Genomic DNA, 19,649 nt, shown 5'->3' with positions numbered 1-19,649 from the left:
AATTGCGACCGATTGATAGATGTTGAGTATTGTCCTATTGCTCAATGGCAGCTAGATGCTCGAGGATAAATATTCGAATATCTTGTTGCCTTGATCTATTATTGGCGATGTTTAATTGTTGCCTAGGCGCCGAAAATATGATGCCTGATGCAGACGGCGTGGCTATACGAAACTAGGCGGCAAAGAAATGAGATGCTTGAAGCACTCGGAAGGTTGGACGAGTCAAGTCGAGCTAAAATGTAGGCAGAGAAATTCTGTCCTGCAAGAGCAAAATGACCATTCCATTAACACGATACAAGAATTCCACAATAAATGATCTAATGTCGACTCGACACTGCCAGTACACCAAGATGATTGCAGAGATGGAGAGGAGAAACCACAACAATCGGATCCGAGGATGTCCTGCAAATCCGCCCACCCCGCTTTCCCCACCGCCTACCATTTCTGCCGGCAAGCTTCTATCCATGGGCTTTTCGCCTCCGATTAGACATCAACTAAATATCAAGCTATCACCTCCAGTCACTCAACGATCCTCACCCGCATACACACACCCAGTACTAAACCACATATTTCAATATCAACAGTACCCAACAGGGTACCTCACAACCAGTCAACCACCATGAGCACCAACAACAAATCCTCCTCAGCCTACGGCACCCCCTCCTCAGACACAGCATTCCGCAAAACATGGGACCGCGAAGAATACGCCAAAAAAGCCGCCGATGACGAAGCCAAGCGCAAGGAAGAATCCAAAGCCCGGTATGAGGCCAAACTCCTCGGCAAAAAATGGCACGCGCCGGTGGATTACAGCTCACTCGAAGCCACAACATCACGCAAAGAGCGACTCGATGTCGCGTCGATGGTGGGCAAGACGACCATTGTCGCGGCGGGGTCAGCGATCGGAAAGAGAGGTCGGGGTGCGGGATTCTACTGCTCGGACTGTGACTTGACGTTTAAGGATAACTTGCAGCTGGTGGAGCATTTGAATAGCAAGCAGCATTTGATTGCGACGGGGCAGAGTGGGGAGGTTACCAGGGCTACGGTGGAGGATGTGCGCGAGAGGTTGAGGATGTTGGCGCATCGGAAGCGGGTGCTGGAGGAGGAAGAGAGACGGGCTTGGCAGTTGGATTTGGGCGAGAGGCTCAAGGAGCGAGAGGAGCAGGATGCGAAGGAGAGGGAGGAGAAGAGGAGGAAGAGGAATGAGAAGCGTCGTAAAGGCGGCGATGGGATCAAGCAGGAGGATGACAGCTGGGAGGGTAGGCTGGGAATCATTGCGTAAGCTCATGTGGTTGAGCTTGGGCATGTGCATGTGCATGGTCTGTTTTGGGAAACATGGTCATAGATGGGATGGTTTATCATGGCTAAAAGCTGCAGTATACCCATGGCGTTTGGAGCTTGAGAATTTATTAATCGCAGACTTCCGTTATATCCAAACAAGGGAGAATATCATTGTCGCATCAAAAAGCGCAGAATCCCATAAGCATATACCGACTGCACCGTTATCAACTGAGATTGCAGCGAAAATATTGTACCACTGAAAATACGAGATGAACCCAAGTACCTATCCAATGCCCATTGCCCGGACCCCATACTCCTAACAAATATTACCCAAGTGATCCGCTCAGTCGATGCATTCTATGCCTTCCAACACCCGCATAGCTCGAGCACCCTCTCGCTCAAATTGGCTGACTAGCCTCTCGCACTCCTGCTTGAGCTTTTCCTCGCCGTTCTTTGCATTCCACTTGATCCATTCCTCAACGGTCATCTTCTTCTCTGGACTTGTCAAGTCACCCTTGACGCTATGTAAACCGCCAAAGTCAATATTCTCCTTGTCACTACTCCCAGCCAAGATGATTGCATCAATGTCGATGGGAGTCCATGGATGGGATGTCTTCAGGGAGTTCGCATTTGGCCCTCGCTTGGAGGGGGAGGGGGTGCTGGCCGCAAGTGGAATTCGGACCTGCTTAGAAGGCGACGCTACTGGCGCCCGATTCACAGACGGTTTCAGAGATGGTGGCTGATTCTCGGCGTCGGATGATTGTGGCGACAGTGACAGCGTGCTCTTAGAAGGCGAGGGAAGAGGCGACACTGTAGCAGGCTCAGGTCCGTCTTCCGGCTGCTGGTTATTCTCCGACGCTGGCTCGACGTTGGAGTTTCGAGATTCTGCGAGTGACTTGGCATACTGCTTCTCTCTGGGAATATCGCTGTATCGCTCCACCGTCTTTGGAGGAACCCTAGATGATCTGCGTCGAGCAGATGGCTGATGTGGGGTCTCGGTTTGAGGTTTTTCTTGCTCGACTTGTTGCGGGGTGTCAGGCATTTGCTCTGGCTCGTCTGTCGCCCCGTTCTCAGACTTGGTGTGGCTTTCTTCGCGGTCAACTTCTACATCGACCTCCTGTTCTGCCTGTTCTGCCTGTTTGGAAGCTCTCTGCTTCTCCGCCGAAGCCTTTCTCTTCGTCTTCTTAGACTCCTTGTTATTCTGGACTGCACCGACGCCCTGCTCTGAGTTTCTTGCTGGAATTTCTACAGAAACGAACGACTCATGTTGCTTCGAGCCGGCCATAGTTTCGGCCGTAGGTTCAGGCTCTGGCTGTGTGACGGACTGGGGCGGCTCTTGAGAAGCTGTGTCATGACTGCTTTGCCGAAGCTTTTCGGAGACCCTCGCGCTCTGCCGTCTGCTTGTGCGTCGGGTCTGCTCTACCTCTTCGACTGGTGGTTCAGATTCAGGCTCTGGAGCCCTTTCAGGCGCCGGAATCACCTCTTCCTGCGGCTCCATGTCTGCGCCATGCTCTACCATTTCACTTGTCGGCTCCGGATCCGCCTTGGCCTTCTTCTTGGATTTCGACTTGGACTTTTTCAACGGTTTAGGCTGAGGCTCCTCGATTGGCTCGTCACTAGGCTTCAGATCTTGGTCGACATCCATTGCTGCATCCAGCTCATGGTTGGGAGGGATCTCCGATGGGGTTCTCGAGACGGCTGAATCTGTGGAGACCTTACGGCTCTTGGATGTTGTTTTCTTCTTTGTTCCACGACTCTTCTTTGGTTTCTCCTCTTCAACAGGAGGATCCTCTACCTGTGCATCTTCCCTGACGGCCTCCAGGCTGCTGTCATATTCCGGCTGTGTGCTGTTGCGTGACTTGGTCGCTCTCTTTTTGGCCGGTCGTTCAGGCTTTTCCACCGGTTCTGAGTCGACAAGTTCAACCTCGTCCTTGAGTTCGTCACTAGTCCTCTTCTTTCCCCTCGTGCGTTTCGTCTTTTTGGGCTCAGGCTGGCTGTAATCAGTGGTGTCGACATCCATCTGACTGTCAGCATCCGCCGTTTCTTCCTTCTTCGACTTGGATGTCTTTGATTTGGACTTGGAGGACTTCTTCGAGGATTTCGTTTTTGTAGTCGATTGGGACAGAGTACTTTGGTCTATCGGGTCGTCTAACTCAGATACTGGCGCTTCGGATGCGGTCGATTGTGTGGATAGACGGGAAGCCTTTGAAACACGAGCCTTCTTGGATCGGGAGCCTTTCCCTTTCTTTCCAGAGGGTTTGGCAAATACAAAGAAGGAGCAATCCGACGAGCGACGGTAATGTTCATCACTGACACGATTAGTGATAGTCAAGAAGGAAGGAGCAACACAAACTCACAATGGATCATCCTTGGGTTCCCAGCCATCCAGAGACAGTTTACAATACGGGCAGGTGGCCAAGTCGTTGCTCTCTTCGTTTGGACAGAAGTACCATCCACCTTCCACCATCTGTAATGCATTGCAACAGTTAGATTCCCAAAGCGGAACCGGCACAGCAGGCACAGCAGCAGCACTCAACATACCTTATCGGATTGGCAGTACCAGCCACGCTTCCCATCATGTGGCCATGACTCGCCAAATGTGGCTTGCCTGGCTTGCGCTATCCGTTCGCTTGTGGGATCCTCAATTTCAGCAGGATTGGAACTGTGCTGTTGAATATCCATCATGATGGCCCAGCCACAGTCCCTGGTGTGCTTGAGATGCTCTGTAATTGGGTTGTCATCTTCCTCCCAACCGTCAAGTGCTCTGCGGCACAGGAAGCATGTTGTGTTGTCGGGATTTGTTTCGTAAGGGTTATAGAAGAAACCTGCATGCGCAAGCTATGACCGTGTGATCTATCAGCAATGTGCATTTCCACGAGTTGCAGATGCAAAACACTGTACCTCAGCGGGAGATGGCCGGCTATGCGGCCAAGCGATGGGTTTCGCAGACTTCGCGCTGGATGACCTCCGTTTCTCGGGATACAACACCCGATCGAAACTGGCGAGGCGAGCTGCAAAGGTCTCCATTTCCTGGGCCATTGCTGCGAGAAAATCAGGACATTGGGGAGTAGTAAATTGGGGTTAAAATCGAGCTGTAATCGGCCCAAGCGCGAGAGTTGCATTCGAGGCCTGCGCCCGCCGTCACTTGTTTACGGCGTTGTTTGGGTCTCCGAAACGCGCCGCGGAGGAACGACCCCACGTGACCTAGAGATGTGGCTTGACTTTTGTGGTTAGTGTCTGGGGTCGCGATCGTGGCGAAGTCGGGCACTTTCCTCATCCGGGCTGCAATCGAACAGGCCGAGAACACCTGCCGAAGAGTACGTCAGACCCTCATTATTGTGAACAATTGTTGTCGGGCCCGTCCAAGTGGAATTCCATCCCTCCCCCGTCTTCTCTCCACTCTTGCTCCCCTTCTGTTTACCTCCTCCCAATCTGTATCGATTTGGAAGTATGGTCTGAGGTGGTCCCCTTTTCAGATGATTCTTGACTTGATCTACAATTACAGCCCTCGCTGTGCTCAACTTTCCCTTCCCTTGGTGGAATCGCGACAATGCGCCAAGCTACTGTAAGAAGAGACACTGGGATGCCTAAACCCTCGGAGTGCATCACCCGTGAGAGACTAACGGATGCCTTGCTAGACTTTCCTCTTGAACACTAACTCGGGTTATGTGCGCTTGCGTTCAATCAACCCGTCTCTCCCGCGCATCCCGGGTTCTTTTCGCTCCTTCTCGGTTGACCCCTACTCTACATCGTCAACTCATGGCATCTCCTCTCCTTCGAACCGATCCCCTTCCCATGGTGTCCTAACCTCGCAGTCGACCTCCCCTGACCGTGGACTCCTGCTGCCCTCGTCCTCAGCGTCCTTCTCTACCTCCTCACAGCGGTCGGATCCCGGCGATTGGGATGCGAATCCGGACCTATCGATCTCTGCGTTCTCGGAGCTACCTTCGAAAGACTTCGGGGTAAACCAACATATGATAATCAATCAGGAATTCAAAGAAGCCTTGCGTCAGATCCTTTGGCAGTTCCGAGCCCCGATTCGATATGCATTTGCCTATGGATCCGGTGTCTTCCAACAGACAGGCAGTGCGCCTGGCTCCAGTCAATGCCACCCGTCGGCCCCAGCAGCCATCAAGAACATGCAACAGGGCCAAGGAAAAATGATTGATTTCATCTTTGGAGTATCGTACTCGCAACACTGGCACTCCTTGAACCTGAGCCAGCATCGAGACCATTACTCTGGCTTGGGCTCCTTGGGCTCTTACGTGGTATCCCAAGTGCAGGATCGAATGGGCGCCGGGGTCTACTTCAACCCCTACATCACTGTAAATGGCACACTGATCAAATATGGGGTCGTGAACCTTGATACATTATGCCGGGACCTTAGCCAATGGGATACCTTGTATCTTGCGGGACGGCTGCAAAAGCCTGTCAAGATCTTGCGTGACCACCCCAAGGTGCGACTGGCGAATCAAATGAACTTGCTATCCGCCGTCCGAGTAGCTCTGCTACTGCTCCCGGCTGAATTCACCGAGTTTCAGCTGTACAGTACCATTGCAAGCATGAGCTACATGGGTGATCTTCGCATGGCGCTGCCTGCGGAAGACCCCCGCAAGGTGAACAACATTGTGTCGTCACAAATGGCTAACTTCCGGCGACTATATGCGCCTCTGATTGAAAATCTGCCCAATGTTACGTTCAACGACAAGCGTTGCACGGAGGGCGATTGGATCGATGATCCTGATGCCAACGTGCGCCTCACTCAGGACATGGATCCGGTCAAGCGCGGTAACATGGTTCGCCGTCTCCCCAACTCCTTCCGTGAGAAGCTCTACTTCCAGTACCAAACTCGTTATCAAATTCCTCGTGTCGAATTCGACAAGATGATGAAAGAGAGCAACAACAACGACTCCGACTTAGTGCGTCGGAGGCAAGGTGGTCCCTTCGAACAGCGGATCGCTGATGACAAGAACCTCACGACAGAAGTACAGAATACGATTGCCAAGACCATCCGCTGGCCCAGTACCGTGCAATCGGCGAAGGGGCTACTCACCTCGGGAGTCAGCCGAACCTGGCGATACTTGCGCGAGAAGCAAGATAAATACAAGAAGTCTGGCAAAAAGGCCAAGCCTTCCGATGCAGCCGAAGAATAGAAACTTATGACTATAGCATGATTGCCCCCTCGACCCTCGAGGATATGGGCAACCCTAGACGGGATTTGTCTGAAGGCATTTGGGGCGTTGTTGCTTGTACGGCATTGGTAGGCCATATGAGTTGTATCTAGTATATCATCTTGAGAGTCCTAAATGACCCAAAATCAAGGGACTGCAGACAGTATATAGAAGGCCTGGAGCATTACATCAGAAAAGAGAGATAGATGAATAACAAACTGTACAATAATTGATTCGTGGATAGACTTGTCTGTGTCTCCTTTTTATATGATGATCATTGCCGCAGTATGACTCCGTACCTGGAGCCAGTCACCCGCCGACACCGGGTGTTCCGCCGATAAACTTCCCCGCCACCGGTGACTCCTCCCCGCCCTGGCATTCTTTCTTCTCCTCCCCACCACCATTACTCTCTCTCATCGCATATCAATCAGTAGTACACAATGGCACCATTCGATCTCGCCAAATGCGCGCGCCCTAACATCCTCAAATTGCAGCCTTACCGGTGTGCCAGAGAGTGTGTTTCCCCTCTCCCCGCCGATTGTCTGACGAAGGCACTAATGAGTCAGTGACTACAAAGACGACGGCACGAACATCTTGCTCGACGCCAATGAGAACGCCTACGGTCCCGGTCTTGCCCTCAATCCTGAGGGTGCCCTGCAGGAGTCTACTGTGACGGGATCGTCGACGGGTTCTTCCAAACCAGAAATTGATTTCCTGGGTCTGAACCGTTACCCGGATCCGTAAGTCTCGCTCACTTCCTCGATCGCATGAGGTTCTTCGTCACCCACCTTCTCTCTCACATTGAGTTGCTCAATTGTAATACGGATTGCTAAAAGAAATCGTGTGTCAGTCACCAGGTTGAGTTGAAGAAGCTTTTCTGCCAGCTGCGCAACACCCACACCCACACCCAGAAGGATCTGGGGCCCGAGAACCTCTTCGTCGGTGTCGGATCGGACGAGGCCATTGATGCGCTTTTGAGATGTTTCTGTGTTCCTGGCAAGGATAAGATCCTCACTTGCCCTCCCACATATGGCATGTATGGTGTCAGCGCGCAAGTGAACGATGTCGAGATTGTGAAGGTGCCTTTGGACGTGGACAATGGCTTCCAACTGCAGCCGGAGAAGATCAACGAGGCGCTTGCGGCAGATCCCTCGATCAAGATGGCTTATATCTGCTCCCCCGGAAACCCCACGGCGAACTTGATCAAGAAGTCTGATATCCAGAAGGTGTTGGAGCACCCGACGTGGAACGGAGTGGTCGTTGTTGACGAGGCGTACATTGACTTTGCTCCTGAGGGATCGAGTCTGGCTGAATGGGTTACGGAGTGGCCCAACTTAGTTGTCATGCAAACGCTGAGCAAGGCATTCGGTTTGGCGGGTATTCGCCTGGGTGTTGCGTTCACGAGCCCCCCGATTGCAACTCTCCTCAACAGCCTCAAGGCTCCGTACAACATCTCTAGCCCTACTAGTGCCCTTGCCACGGCTGCTCTCTCGCCGACCAATATGGCTGTGATGAAGAAGTACCGGGAGCAGATTATTGTCCAGCGGGACCGGCTGGTGCAGGAGCTGCCCAAGATCCCGGGTATCGGCCGGTTCCTTGGCGGCCAAGAGGCCAATTTCCTCCTGGTTGAGCTGCTAGATAAGCCGGCTAGCGAGGGCGGCAAGCCCAGCAACAAGACTGCGCTGGCTGCTTACGAGGCCATGGCCGAGAAGAGGGGAGTGGTGGTGCGGTTCCGTGGCAAGGAACTTGGCTGCGAGGGTTGCCTGCGAATCACCGTGGGCACCGAGCAGGAGGTCACCAAGTTCTTGCAAGAGTTGCGGGTGGTCCTGGAGGGTATTCTCAAGGGGGAGGATATCCAGTCCTTGAGGGAGTAGATAGGTGAGCCAGAACTAGACTCGGCTTATCAGCATCTTGTCGCATCTAGACTTTCACGACCGTTGGTTATTGTACATTTTTGAGCACTACTGGATCTTTTAGACACATAGATAGATCAGGACAATAAAAGTTCGAGATCCCTTATCATTCGAGGAGGAGAATCTTCCGAGAAAACTTTCATGGGCATGGATTTGACAGCCTTTGGGCCAGGAGAGAGTTGCTTCCCCCTGCAGTTGGCGTTTCCCCCTCGGCATCGACCGGTCGGGACACCGACAAATGGCCAGGCGTGCATCGGTTCCGACCGTAGGCAAATGTCGTACGCCTTATCTCTGTTCAGAGTTTCAGGGAATCCCTGGAAGAAGCAACTAGAGTTCAAAAGACGAATCACGCTGGGACGGAGATAAACCGGTGCCTTGACATCTTTGCTTTTCTTCGGTCTATCCCCCAGTAAACAGTATCTCACGTGTAACAAATATGATCAGTCCAATGAATGCCTGATGGTTTGGGAATAGTAGTTATGCTGTAGAGGCCATTCTGGACCAGAGAACCCACTGCCAAAGGAACCATGAGGGATTTGAGTCAAGCCATCTGGAGAGAGACAACTTAAAGGTTGCTTTGTTTTAAGATTTGCCGCCTCGGACAGAGTCCGTTTGTCTCCTGTTGTCATCTTGTTTGTTTGTGGTTCCTGCTGAGCCCAAGGTTCGTGTGTCCACTCCCACCCCCATGTTATGATGTTTTAGCTCCGTCCAGCTAATGAACGCTGTCAGTCACCCTATCAGGGGCTTATCATTGACCCCCAGCTGCTGCTGCTGCTGCTGCTGCCGCCGTTGTTGTTTGTCCACAGGACCTTAGTCCTTCCCATGGATGATTAGTTCGGTGATTGGCGTTGGTCCCGGCGCATCGACTGATCTTCGGCCTATCGCTGTGGACAACCTCCTGTTCCTTTCACCGAGCACAATGGCCAGTCTACGGAGTACTCTCTCTATGGGACGATAGAACCCCCACTTCACAGGAATAATGACGTTGGGAAAGACGGTCCACCCACACGATGGATCGTGCCCCGAGAATCAGCTGCAAATCATGTGGCAAACTCTGCCATATCACAAGCAATCTCGTGAGCTGGACGACGGCTTCGTATCCGTCCATCCAGCCCATCCTGGTTCATTGGCTGTTTTAGACGCCATGGTTGAGCTAGGCACCAAGTTACTAGCTTACCAGCTCCCTGCTCTATCGCTCCTCTCTGGCTGGTCCAACGCTCCCAAGTTATCTTGGATCCTTTTTCTCCGGGATTTCCCCCATAATTTCGCGCACCTGGTTTCCCAAGCCTCCAAGACTCTCTCCATGGCTACATCCGGCGCCCACCGTCCCCGTCTACGTTATCTTCCGCTTCCCCCCAGCGAAGTTTATCGAGGGCGCCATGACCCGTAGGCCCATCCTGAGTCCAGCGGATTCTCGCCATGAGAGCTTTAATATATTATGCTTCACCGTTAGTAAGATATAAGTGCCAGTGCCAGTGCCAGAGGCTATCGTGCTATCTCTAACCCCCTTGTTTGACGCGGCGCTCATCGCGCAATCTGGTCGCAAAAATACCTTCCCACTGACTCGACCTGCTGTTCAAGATCTGCTTACTCTTATAATTACTCAACGGTCGACGTCAGAACGGCGGTGTATTTGGCCTCCTTTCCATTGAGATACTACTTTGCCGAGCAGCGGACTTGTTTAGTTGGGGAGAAGTCTCACGCCTCCCCCGCAAATCCACAGAGCGCGTCCGAGCTTAGCATTACTACTATCATCGTTATTGCATTCTTAACAACAGGGACACTTCAATACGTCCATTGAAAGGAGGGAAAGCTCTGGTCACCTTTTAGCAGCACTCTTGCCGATCCCCATCTCCACTTCTGTTTCGGGTGATCTTGACAGTTGACAGCGACCATCGTAACTTTCCGGCTCCTCTTTGAGCTGGCTTCCCCACACCAAATCCGGAGTAGGGCACGTGCCTACCAGGTATCGGTTCCGGTATTGAACGATGTGAATGTACGAAAGGACGTCGCAGCTTCATATCCATTACTGCTGGAATTACTGAGAGATCTCTATCTGATTTGGGGGATTGCTTCCACTTCACTGGCCCCTCTTCGGAGGTGGCACAGCGGCCATGAATGTACAGTGGATGCTTGAACCTCGTGGGCTCTTTTCCAATATCCCTCCTGATCCCCGGACGAAGGTGCAAAATAATCCCACCCTGCTCGTGAGCTGGTGGGCTACTGCTTTCTCGGTAGCCATCATCGTTGTTCGGGTTTGTGGTCGCTATATTCGGACGGAGCGTTTCTTCCGCGAAGATAAGGTGATGATGGCGAGCGTCATCCCATTATTGATTCGCATGGCATGCGTGCATGTCGTTCTGATCTGGGGTACCAACAATACCAAGACCGAGGGCTTGTCTGCCGAAGATATCCACCGCAGAGTCATTGGCAGTAAGTTCGTTCTTGTTGCCCGCATCTTTTATGCTATCTTGTAAGTCTTCCTCTCCTTTAGCCGGGTATATCTAGGGCTAGCTCTGACTCGTATCTTCATCCAAATAGCATTTGGATAGCCAAGTTTACGGTATGCGAGTTCCTCAAGCGAGTGGCAGGCAAGATCTGGCGACGGTCCCTCCGCATATTCCTCAAATTCATTTACTACTTCCTGGCATCGACATTGTTGGCAGTGATCATTGCTACTCTCGCTGAATGCCAGCCCTTCGACCATTACTGGCAAGTCGTGCCTGACCCAGGCCCAACTTGTCGCCTCGGCTATGCCAACCTGATCACAATGGGGTCTTGCGACGTGATCACCGATCTGCTCTTAGTCTCCTTCCCGATTCCATTCATTGTCATGACTCACATGCCTCTGAAACGCAAAATCTCCCTTGTGATCCTGTTCGCTCTGTCTCTGATTCTCGTCGGGATCACATGCTATCGAGTGCCCTCAGTCATCTGGCACAATGGCTCACAGCAATACCGATCGCTCGTGGCGTCTTTGGAAATCTTAGCCGCCACGGCGGTCTCCAACGCTGTCATCATAGGCTCATTCGTGCGTGACAGGGGGGCCAAGAAAAACAAGTTCAAAAAGGCTCTAGGATCAGCCTCCGTCAGCGAAAGCATGGATCACAGCTCTTTGCGACGTCAAACAATCACCCACCACCAGTGGGGAAGTGATTCCGATCTTGCTGCAGATCTGGGTATCCGACTGGACCCGTCCCTATGCTCTGCAGACACGAAAATGCCGCGTCCTGCACCCATCGCCATGCCCATCCATCCACTGACAGCCCGCGCCGGCACCTTAGACCCCAACTGGTCCTTCAATCAGCGCTCTGGCGGCGGCAGTGAAGACGACCGAGCCTCCAGCACAGGCAGCTTAGACATCAAAGTCAGTCCACACGAGTACATCCAAACCAACAAGACCCCGCGCAAATCATCCTCCACAGATACCACCACCAACAACCTCCATATCTTCGACGTTGGTAGTCTTTTAGCCAGTCCTGCTCCTACCTCGATTCCTCCCACCAGTGCCCCACGCCATTCCAGCGGGACAAGCAATGCCTCCCATTCCATCCAGGATACCGAAGGACCACCAACCCGAACCCTTCATCTCAATACCACCTCATCCACCCCATCCCACCACGTAGCACCACCATCGACCTCACCCATTCTCTCTCGCCCAGGAGGTCTACGCAGTAACTCCCATTCATCTTCTAACCGCCGTCGCGGCTCCAGTGTCCACTTCAGTGATCCTCCGGACTCACCCGTCCCTTCTTACCGCTCTCAGGCTGATGTATCAGCACCTATCATTGAGGGGAACGAGGTTGAGCTCCAGGATGTCGGGAGATTGCTGTCTAGACGATGATTATTCCTGTTGGCCTCTGAGAATAGGTCGGAATGATCTATGATTGATCACGACGTGCTACGTGTTTGGATGAGTATATGATATGACTTTGTAGATTTCTTGCTATCTTTTGGATATATATGTCTTGGAGTCACTAGGCGGGGAGTACTGATACCTGGCCATAAGAGGTCTGTGTGAGACAGTGAATGTTTGGTGGCGCTCGCACGGGTACGCTCAGCGTTGGGGATGATGATGGATTAATTGATACTAGTATATATGTAGGATATCTGTTGTGACAATATAATGTTTATCTTTTATAATTTGATACCATTCAATTCGATCTTGTACAGCCATTGTATGAATCAGGTAGAAATATAGGTAGATAGATAGATAGATTTGTAGTTAGTTGGAAAGCAGAGGTGAAACCGAAGCCACACCCGTAAGTCAAACACGGATGATAATAATAAAAGAGACATAGCATAGACATACACACATACACCACCCGTTAAGAAAACAACTTTCGAGAAGATTTTTCGCCTTTACGCCATGCTGCCCGATGCCTGTATTTAGGGAATTTTTCTTTTTCTTTTTCTTTTCTTTCCCTCCCTTCCGCCATCTTTTTTCCACCCGCCCAGCCTCTCTTTTCCTCTTCTTCATTGTTCCTTCTGATCTTTATTTTCTTTGTCTTTGATGGACGCTTGTGGAGGGCACATTTGGCCGATTCGCTGGACTTGCATTGGGAAGAGATGGAACGCGTACCTCCGGGCTCAGCAATAAGCATATCACCATAATCGGAGACAGCGGATTTTCTTTCTCATCCCGGACCAACCCAAAACACCGACAAAAGCAGCCCACCGATTATATAACCCACCGATAACTGGCGTACCGACCAGCCGTCTCACTTCTCCGGATAATCTTAACGACCTGGCCTCTGCGCAGACCCAAGTATCTCGCAACAGGATCAGACACCTGTATACGGGGCAATTGCGACTCCTTCAAGCGGTAGCGTTCCAACAGACGAGCCTTTTCATCGGGGCTGAGCAGGACATGTTTCGGGACCAGTTCGTGGCGGGTGATGTTGACCAGCAGATCCTGCTCCTGGAAATGCTCGCAGATACGGCCGGGCATGCTGCTCAGCAGGCGCACAGCAGAAGGCGAGATGGGAGTCTGGGTGATGAAGACGCCGGTGTGGAAGTTGTTCTCGTCGACGAAGTGGTTGAAGGTACGCACTTGCTTGGTACCCACGCCGGTCGAGTCCGGGCAGAATTCAACATAGATGGTACCGCAGTCGGGCTGGGGAGTCGGGTTGGATTTGCTGGGCAGGGGAGTGTATTTCGCTTGCATGGCTTCGGTTGGCCGGGCGCTGATCTTCATCTTGTTGCGGCTGTATCGAGGGGGTTCTTGTTAGACTTGGACTTGATATGATCTTAGATGATGAAGGCGCGCATACTCGGGGTATCCTAGAGGGTCGGAATATTTCTGCTTGAACTCGTGGAGAGGCATTTGGACTTCATCTTCCGTCACCTCGTATCCCTAGTGGATTCGCAAACTTGGTCAGTGAAATGATCGCGGGATGATTCAAAGCTTCGCTTTTAGCTGGAAAAATCCTTACACGATCCAACAGCATCTCGAAGACTGTCCGCCATGTGCGCCAGAGTCTGGTCATCTCGCGGTCGGCGTCCACGGAGCCTGCAGAGTAGTCCTCGTCCATGGCTGAAGGTATAGCACACCTCGGCGCAAAACTTGAAAACAGAAGAAATTAAGTTAAAAAGGTGATATAAGAGCAAGAATCGGGCAGATAAACCGATCAAGCCCGGAGAACGCGGAGCAGGAAGCTGTCTAGGCTGGAGGGGAGAGAGGCGATGATGGAAGCAAAATGCGGTTCTCGAAAAATCGGCGGGCCAGCGCTAAAAGCGCCAAACGGTAAGCGCCGCCTTTTGGACCAGCAAAGGCCAGACCAAGAAAAAGAGCAACGACTTTCTCCTTCTCCAGCGTTCTCTTTCCACTTCCCCCCTCCACCCCCCTCCTCCTCGCTTTCCCTCTCCTCCCCGCTCGTTAGAGCTTTCTTTCCCGGTTGATTTCGGTCAATCGCGCCCTCTTTGTCGAGTGTTGTCATCTTATTGCTTACCTCCACCTCTCAAAATGGCCGCTGACGCCAAATCCGCTCCTGCCACGGAGCACAAGGTGAAGCCTACTAAGCCCAACGAGGAGGCCTTCAAGGCCGATCTCGCTCAGGCTGAGAAGGAGCATGCCGCCGTTCAGGCCAAATTGGTATGTGAGGATCCTTTTCTGGTTTAATTGGCATTGTGCAATCGCATTCTCTGCCTTGGATGCGGTGACTTATTACCGCTCCGTGGCCTTTTCTCTGCCTAAATACCCATTCGGACGGTTTTACGCTACACTGCATCTATTGGTGTCCCACCTTTTAATCCAATCGCAAGACCAATATAATATACTATCAACCGGTGATCTCAGAAGGCTAACTCTATCAAAGACCGAAATCAAGGCCAAGATCGAGACCGCCAAGCCCAACAACCAGGACTCGCCCGCCGCGAAGAGACAGCAGGAACTCCGCGCTGAGCTGTCTTCGATCCGTCAGAAGCAGCAGGGATTCAAGGCTTCTCGGTCCAGCACCCAGGAGAAGATCAATGCCCTCGATGCTACCCTCAAGGCTCGCATTTCCGAACAGAACAACTCTCGTACGCGCATGTCCTTCAAGAATGTCGAGGAACTCGACCGCGAAATCGCCCGCCTCGAGAAGCAGGTCGACTCCGGCACCCTCCGCTTGGTCGATGAGCGCAAGATCCTGTCCGACGTCTCCAACATGCGCAAGCAGCGCAAGAACTTCGCCGGTTTGGAGGAGGCCCAGAAGGTCATCGACGACCTCAAGACCCAGATCGCTTCTCTGAAGAAGACCCTCGACAACCCCGAGGCCAAGGCTCTCAGTGACAAGTACTCCGAGATCCAGAAGGAGCTCGATGCGATCAAGGCGGAGCAGGACAGTGCCTTCAAGAACCTCAACGCTCTGAGGGACGAGCGCACTAAGCTCCACGGCGAGCAGCAGAAGAAGTGGACCGCCATCCGCGAAATCAAGGACAACTACTACAAGGCCCGCAAGGCCTACAAGGAGTACGAGGACGAGGCCTGGAGAGTCCGCCGTGAGAAGCAGAAGGCCCAGCGCGACGCTTTCGAGCGCGAGAAGCGCAAGAAGATTGCCGACAAGAAGTTGGAGGAGGCCTCTCGTCTTGCTTACACTGACGAGATCCTCACTGCTCAGGGTCTCATCCGCCACTTCAACCCCTCCTACGACTTCGTGTCTCTGGGTCTGGACGACAAGAAGGACGAGAGCTCCCACTTCCGTGCCGAGGTCGGCCGTACTGTGGACGACTCCAACCTCAAGGGTATGAAGGTTCTCAAGAAGGAGGACCGCGAGGAGGACTACTTCGTTGGCACTGGCGGCAAGAAGGGTAAGAAGGGCAAGAAGGGCGCCAACGGCAGCCCCGCCCCCAGCACCCCGACTGAGACCAAGTTCAACCTCAACGTCGGTGTGATCGAGGACTTCGCCAAGGTCAAGATCGACCCCCCCATGAACCAGTCGGATGTTCCTGCCGTGATCGAGAAGCTTGCCGCCAAGATCACCGAGTGGAAGAAGAACCAGGCCTCTATGACCGAAGAGGTGAGTTGGAAAGCCTTCTGTTTAACTGACACCTGATGCTAATACACTGTCCAGAACATCAAGAAGGCCCAGGAGGAGATTGACCGCCTCGAGGCGGAAGAGACTGCCGCCAACGGTGCCACCGACGCCGCCAAGAAGCCCGCTATCAAGAACAGCGGTGTGAACGGCGAGGTTTCCGCTGACGCAGAGCTGAAGCAGGAGAAGGACGCTGCTGCCGACGTGTCGGAAGAGCTCCAGAAGGCCACCCTCGAGGAGCAGGCCTAAATTAACCTCCAAGCATAGAGTGTTGCATCGCATTGCATCTGCATATTGCATCAGCCATGCTCATTGTTAGATCTGCTGAAGCTCAGATACGCATTTGACACATTTACACCTTGCGTGATCCCTTGGTTCTCTATTTGCATCCAGGAGTTGTGTTCCCCGACCCCTACCCATCTATCTCTACTACGACGCTTTCCTCTACCGAGACGCCCCCTATTTTTGTCTTATGAAAACAGAAATCAATATGCACGGGTATTGGTTTCTTGCGTGATCACCGTGCTACCATCCTCGATTGGTCTACGGACCAAGTCTGGGTTGGTTCCTTTTCCTTCTGTGTAATTGACTTTACCTACCTATGCTTTCTTATTTCATGTCTTACCATATTCTCCTCTCTTATCTTTCCCAGTCCCGAGACTGGCGACAGCCAGGAGCATTCAGTCAGCGATTTGTTTAGCAGCGTGTCGTGTAAGTAACGAATGAGCGATTGGAAAAGCAAGTTGTACGGATTGAATGTAGGACGTTGAACGATCTTAAGTTTACAATGTTTATGTGTAGACAATGACATATACCAGATTTGAATCTTGTAAACTTTCTCCATCTAGGTAATTCAGTGACCGATCACTAGACTTGCACAGGGGAATGATATCATCTCATCGTCTAGACACATAATCAGTGACAATTCCCCCAATCCGCAAAAAAACACAATATTGAAGCAGAATTCACAATTAATATAACCTACTATCTTTTATTACTACCATCATCATCAAAAACCTCCCTGCCCACCCTGCTCCTCCTGACCAGTACTACTACTACTCCCCCCCTGCTGCCCACTCTGTCCCTGCTGCCCTCCACTCTGACTCCCACCCTGTCCCTGACCTGTAGTACTCCCCGCCCCAGCCGCCGTGGTGGTCGTAGTCAAAGTCGAAGCCCCATACCCCAGCGCAGTAGAAGACGACGCCACCGCACTGGTCGACGACGAACTATTACTAGAAGAAGAAGTCTGATAGACTTTAAAGCTCTTAAACTCCCAATAAGCATTCGTGAAATTGGCCCCGTTCTCAGCGGCCCACTGCGTGCACGTCGACGGACAATTATACAAATCGGTGTAGTAGGTGCTTGCGCCAGCCAAGTCACCGCAGATATCGATGTTGACGATAATACTCTGGTTCTTGAAGTGTGAGGCGATGTCACAGTTTGTGTTGGGGAAGTCGGCGAGGGCTTCGCCCCAGGTTGAGGGGTCAGGAGTGCCGCTGGAGTTGGAGATGTCGCTGGGGATGTCGTCGCGGGAGAACATCCACACGCGGATGCCGGTGTTGCGGAGTTCCATGGCATAGACCTGGTGGTGGTATGGTGTTAGTGATGCGGGGAACTGGGGGTGTTTGGCAATGGGGTGGGATAGGATGGGGACTTACGCCGCCGCCGTTGTCGTTGAATTTCTCGCCATAGGTTGCTTTTGCGCCTGTTACGCTGCATCCCGCGTTGTCGTTTGCGGTGTTGAGGCAGTTGGTGTATTTGGCAGTGCCGGTTTCTTTGCGCTTGACGTTCATTTTGCAGCCGCTTGATGTGTGTAGGGTCATGGCGTTGCCGTGGGTGGCTTTGTTGTTCGACTCGAGCACGTCGATTTCGCCATGTTCCGGCCAGTTGCTGGGGTCTGTTAGCCAGAGGGCTGGCCAGGTGGCACAGCCGTAGGGCGTGTGGGTGATGTCGAAGATGAAGAGGCCGTCGTTGTAGGTTTTCTTGGAGGTGATGCGCACGGATTTGCGGCCGCTGGTTTGGTTTGACGTGCTGGTGTCGACTCGTAGGACGGCTCGGGAGCTGGATGCGTATGTTAAGTTCATTTCTGATGCGGTTGAGCTGTCAACGTAGCTGTGGTGGTGGTTAGTTAGGTACTTTTGTATGTGTATATAGAGTGGAAGCCATGCACATACTCTACGAATCCGTCCGTTGTATCAGTAGCTGTGTAGTATTCGAACTCATCGAAAAATGAAGAGCCTGAGTATGTATCTGCGAGCTTATAGCTCAGGGTGGAGTAATCAGGATACGAGGACGATTTTGTGCCCTCGTAGATTCCCACGACGAGCGCAACAATGATAACCACAACGCCCCCGGCAACAAGCGATTTTGTCAACAATGACCATGAGCGCGGGTCATACCACGGCCCTCCGGCGCCTTTTGCAATACTGGCTTTCGGCGCTGCTTCTGCTGCTCCTACAGCCGCAGGAGCCGATGCAGTGGCTGTATATGGTGGTGCAACAGGGACATTGTGTAACTCGTAGTCAGGCAGATGCGCCCTATCTGAGACATCTAAACTGGATAAGTTTCTGTAGGACATGTTGTGACATTCATGCGTCGCATGGAAGACAGTGCTAGAAATCAGACCCCTCTGGGTCCTCACTCCATCTTATTCAAGCAATGAACTGGCAAGCCATACATTGGGCTTAGATCGGCAGGGTATGATGGAGCCCCTTAAGGACAAAAAAAGTCAGCTAGTGCATATGTAAAAGCATCAGGATTAATACAGAAGCTTTCCATTGGTTTGTTGACAGGTCCCCACGGAGCCCGGTTGTTGCAATGACTTGATCAAAGCCGAAGGGGTCATGCCGAAAATTAAGAACATACGTAAGCGCTTATTCGGCTCAGGATAGATAAACCAACCGTTACGACCGGCAGACCGTAGGGCTCGCTGAAAGAAGCACGGAAATTTAGTATGGTGAGGGAAAGCGCTGTAGCTAGGTGGGATCTGCAGGCCAAGATGGGTAGATTGCGTCTTTCCTGACAGGTTTCCAATTCTTACTCGTGCACGATGGGCCGGTCAAATAACATGGCCATTAAGCATAGCAGCTCATGCATATTCAAACGGTAGATAAAATGTTGATATCGATGCCAGACATACTCGGTGGAGCGCTTACGCAATGCGGCCATGAGTTAGCGCGTAAGCCACGAATGAGCGGCTGGCCAACAAGGCTGCGGGGGTTTGTACCATAGCAAAAATATCTGAAATGGAACAAACGGCATGACTTCTAGGGTATGAAGTGAATGAATTTGCATCGTTCTTGGGTGTGTGTACTTTGTTCGGAGTAGGATAATTTAGCTTTGATGTTCCTATTGCTCTGCGGGTTTGAGATGCTGGAATTGAACTTGTACTGAGGCCGAGGTATCGTGTAGCCCCATTATGCACTGATACAGACCCTTGTTCAACTTTGTGGACGTTCTAAGGGTCCGATTGACCTCTGAAATCAGGGTTGTCCGGGGCATACGTATGCTCCGTCGCCGACAGACCCGGACAAGCCGGTCGCCAGAGCACATCCATGGCTGGACTCGAACAATGACTGTCTGCTTGCAGCACGAGGACGGTCCTCTCTATTGGACATAAGGCTCGCCTTTATTGTCAGGTCGAGCCTAAGCCATCTGCAGCGTACCGATGCAGAAGTCCGACTGCAGTGAAGCGCGAGTACCCATTGTGAAGCAGACAGGGCTACTTTTCCAGCAAAGGAGGCTATTCAACCCTGTGAACCCCTATTTTCAGC

At 52.1% G+C, this 19,649-nt stretch overlaps 8 protein-coding genes across 8 annotated transcripts; 5 read left to right on the top strand and 3 right to left on the bottom strand.

Annotated features, from left to right (window-relative positions):
* The first annotated feature begins 272 nt into the window (after positions 1-272).
* Positions 273-1,450, top strand: ASPBRDRAFT_447137 (U4/U6-U5 snRNP complex subunit SNU23). Its single transcript, XM_067625256.1, has one exon. It carries the CDS (start codon positions 620-622, stop codon positions 1,277-1,279), a length of 660 nt encoding a protein of 219 aa, XP_067481634.1. The 5' UTR covers positions 273-619; the 3' UTR covers positions 1,280-1,450.
* On the bottom strand, positions 1,451-4,426 carry ASPBRDRAFT_447205 (uncharacterized protein). Its single transcript, XM_067625260.1, has 4 exons — positions 4,180-4,426; positions 3,820-4,116; positions 3,636-3,745; positions 1,451-3,587 (listed from the first exon to the last, which is right to left on the bottom strand). Exons 1-4 carry the CDS (start codon positions 4,315-4,317, stop codon positions 1,622-1,624), a joined length of 2,511 nt encoding a protein of 836 aa, XP_067481633.1. The 5' UTR covers positions 4,318-4,426; the 3' UTR covers positions 1,451-1,621.
* Positions 4,427-4,828: 402 nt separating this feature from the next.
* Positions 4,829-6,431, top strand: ASPBRDRAFT_193104 (phosphatidate cytidylyltransferase; the record flags this gene model as incomplete). The annotated part of the gene is made up of 2 exons (XM_067620569.1): positions 4,829-4,843; positions 4,917-6,431. The coding sequence occupies 2 exons, from the start codon at positions 4,829-4,831 to the stop codon at positions 6,429-6,431; spliced, it is 1,530 nt and encodes a 509-aa protein (XP_067481632.1).
* Positions 6,432-6,797: 366 nt separating this feature from the next.
* On the top strand, positions 6,798-8,555 carry ASPBRDRAFT_39514 (histidinol-phosphate transaminase). The gene is made up of 3 exons (XM_067624161.1): positions 6,798-6,963; positions 7,016-7,189; positions 7,300-8,555. The coding sequence occupies exons 1-3, from the start codon at positions 6,890-6,892 to the stop codon at positions 8,321-8,323; spliced, it is 1,272 nt and encodes a 423-aa protein (XP_067481631.1). The 5' UTR covers positions 6,798-6,889; the 3' UTR covers positions 8,324-8,555.
* Positions 8,556-10,476: 1,921 nt separating this feature from the next.
* On the top strand, positions 10,477-12,206 carry ASPBRDRAFT_27413 (putative integral membrane protein Pth11-like; the record flags this gene model as incomplete). Its single annotated transcript, XM_067622371.1, has 2 exons — positions 10,477-10,835; positions 10,904-12,206. The coding sequence occupies 2 exons, from the start codon at positions 10,477-10,479 to the stop codon at positions 12,204-12,206; spliced, it is 1,662 nt and encodes a 553-aa protein (XP_067481630.1).
* An 837-nt stretch (positions 12,207-13,043) lies between these two features.
* On the bottom strand, positions 13,044-13,896 carry ASPBRDRAFT_193101 (DNA-directed RNA polymerase core subunit RPB5; the record flags this gene model as incomplete). Its single annotated transcript, XM_067620568.1, has 3 exons — positions 13,044-13,569; positions 13,636-13,718; positions 13,798-13,896. 3 exons carry the CDS (start codon positions 13,894-13,896, stop codon positions 13,044-13,046), a joined length of 708 nt encoding a protein of 235 aa, XP_067481629.1.
* Positions 13,897-14,327: 431 nt separating this feature from the next.
* bfr1 (putative nuclear segregation protein (Bfr1)) lies at positions 14,328-16,125 on the top strand (the record flags this gene model as incomplete). The annotated part of the gene is made up of 3 exons (XM_067622370.1): positions 14,328-14,456; positions 14,680-15,861; positions 15,916-16,125. The coding sequence occupies 3 exons, from the start codon at positions 14,328-14,330 to the stop codon at positions 16,123-16,125; spliced, it is 1,521 nt and encodes a 506-aa protein (XP_067481628.1).
* Positions 16,126-16,618: 493 nt separating this feature from the next.
* Positions 16,619-18,772, bottom strand: ASPBRDRAFT_447542 (glycoside hydrolase family 16 protein). Its single transcript, XM_067625266.1, has 4 exons — positions 18,642-18,772; positions 18,051-18,587; positions 17,535-17,988; positions 16,619-17,458 (listed from the first exon to the last, which is right to left on the bottom strand). Exons 2-4 carry the CDS (start codon positions 18,452-18,454, stop codon positions 16,886-16,888), a joined length of 1,431 nt encoding a protein of 476 aa, XP_067481627.1. The 5' UTR covers positions 18,455-18,587; positions 18,642-18,772; the 3' UTR covers positions 16,619-16,885.
* Between the last annotated feature and the right edge of the window lie 877 nt (positions 18,773-19,649).

The sequence above is a fragment of the Aspergillus brasiliensis genome, assembly GCF_001889945.1.
Source record: "Aspergillus brasiliensis CBS 101740 unplaced genomic scaffold ASPBRscaffold_3, whole genome shotgun sequence".
NCBI lineage: Eukaryota > Fungi > Ascomycota > Eurotiomycetes > Eurotiales > Aspergillaceae > Aspergillus > Aspergillus brasiliensis.
Note: the sequence above shows the minus strand (reverse complement) of the source record. Positions and strands in the feature narration are given on the sequence as shown.

Bases quoted from the DNA above. Each gene is read 5' to 3' on its own strand.
- ASPBRDRAFT_447137 (XM_067625256.1), top strand. From the start codon at position 620: ATGAGCACCAACAACAAATCCTCCTCAGCCTACGGCACCCCCTCCTCA.
- ASPBRDRAFT_447205 (XM_067625260.1), bottom strand. From the start codon at position 4,317: ATGGCCCAGGAAATGGAGACCTTTGCAGCTCGCCTCGCCAGTTTCGAT. The intron at 4,117-4,179 runs GTACAGTGTTTT...ACACGGTCATAG, and splicing joins GCCGGCCATCTCCCGCTGAG to CTTGCGCATGCAGGTTTCTT. The intron at 3,588-3,635 runs GTGAGTTTGTGT...TAATCGTGTCAG, and splicing joins GAACCCAAGGATGATCCATT to TGATGAACATTACCGTCGCT.
- ASPBRDRAFT_447542 (XM_067625266.1), bottom strand. From the start codon at position 18,454: ATGTCCTACAGAAACTTATCCAGTTTAGATGTCTCAGATAGGGCGCAT. The intron at 17,989-18,050 runs GTATGTGCATGG...CCACCACCACAG, and splicing joins ACAACGGACGGATTCGTAGA to CTACGTTGACAGCTCAACCG. The intron at 17,459-17,534 runs GTAAGTCCCCAT...TACCACCACCAG, and splicing joins TCAACGACAACGGCGGCGGC to GTCTATGCCATGGAACTCCG.
- ASPBRDRAFT_39514 (XM_067624161.1), top strand. From the start codon at position 6,890: ATGGCACCATTCGATCTCGCCAAATGCGCGCGCCCTAACATCCTCAAA. The intron at 6,964-7,015 runs GTGTGTTTCCCC...CTAATGAGTCAG, and splicing joins CCTTACCGGTGTGCCAGAGA to TGACTACAAAGACGACGGCA. The intron at 7,190-7,299 runs GTAAGTCTCGCT...ATCGTGTGTCAG, and splicing joins CTGAACCGTTACCCGGATCC to TCACCAGGTTGAGTTGAAGA.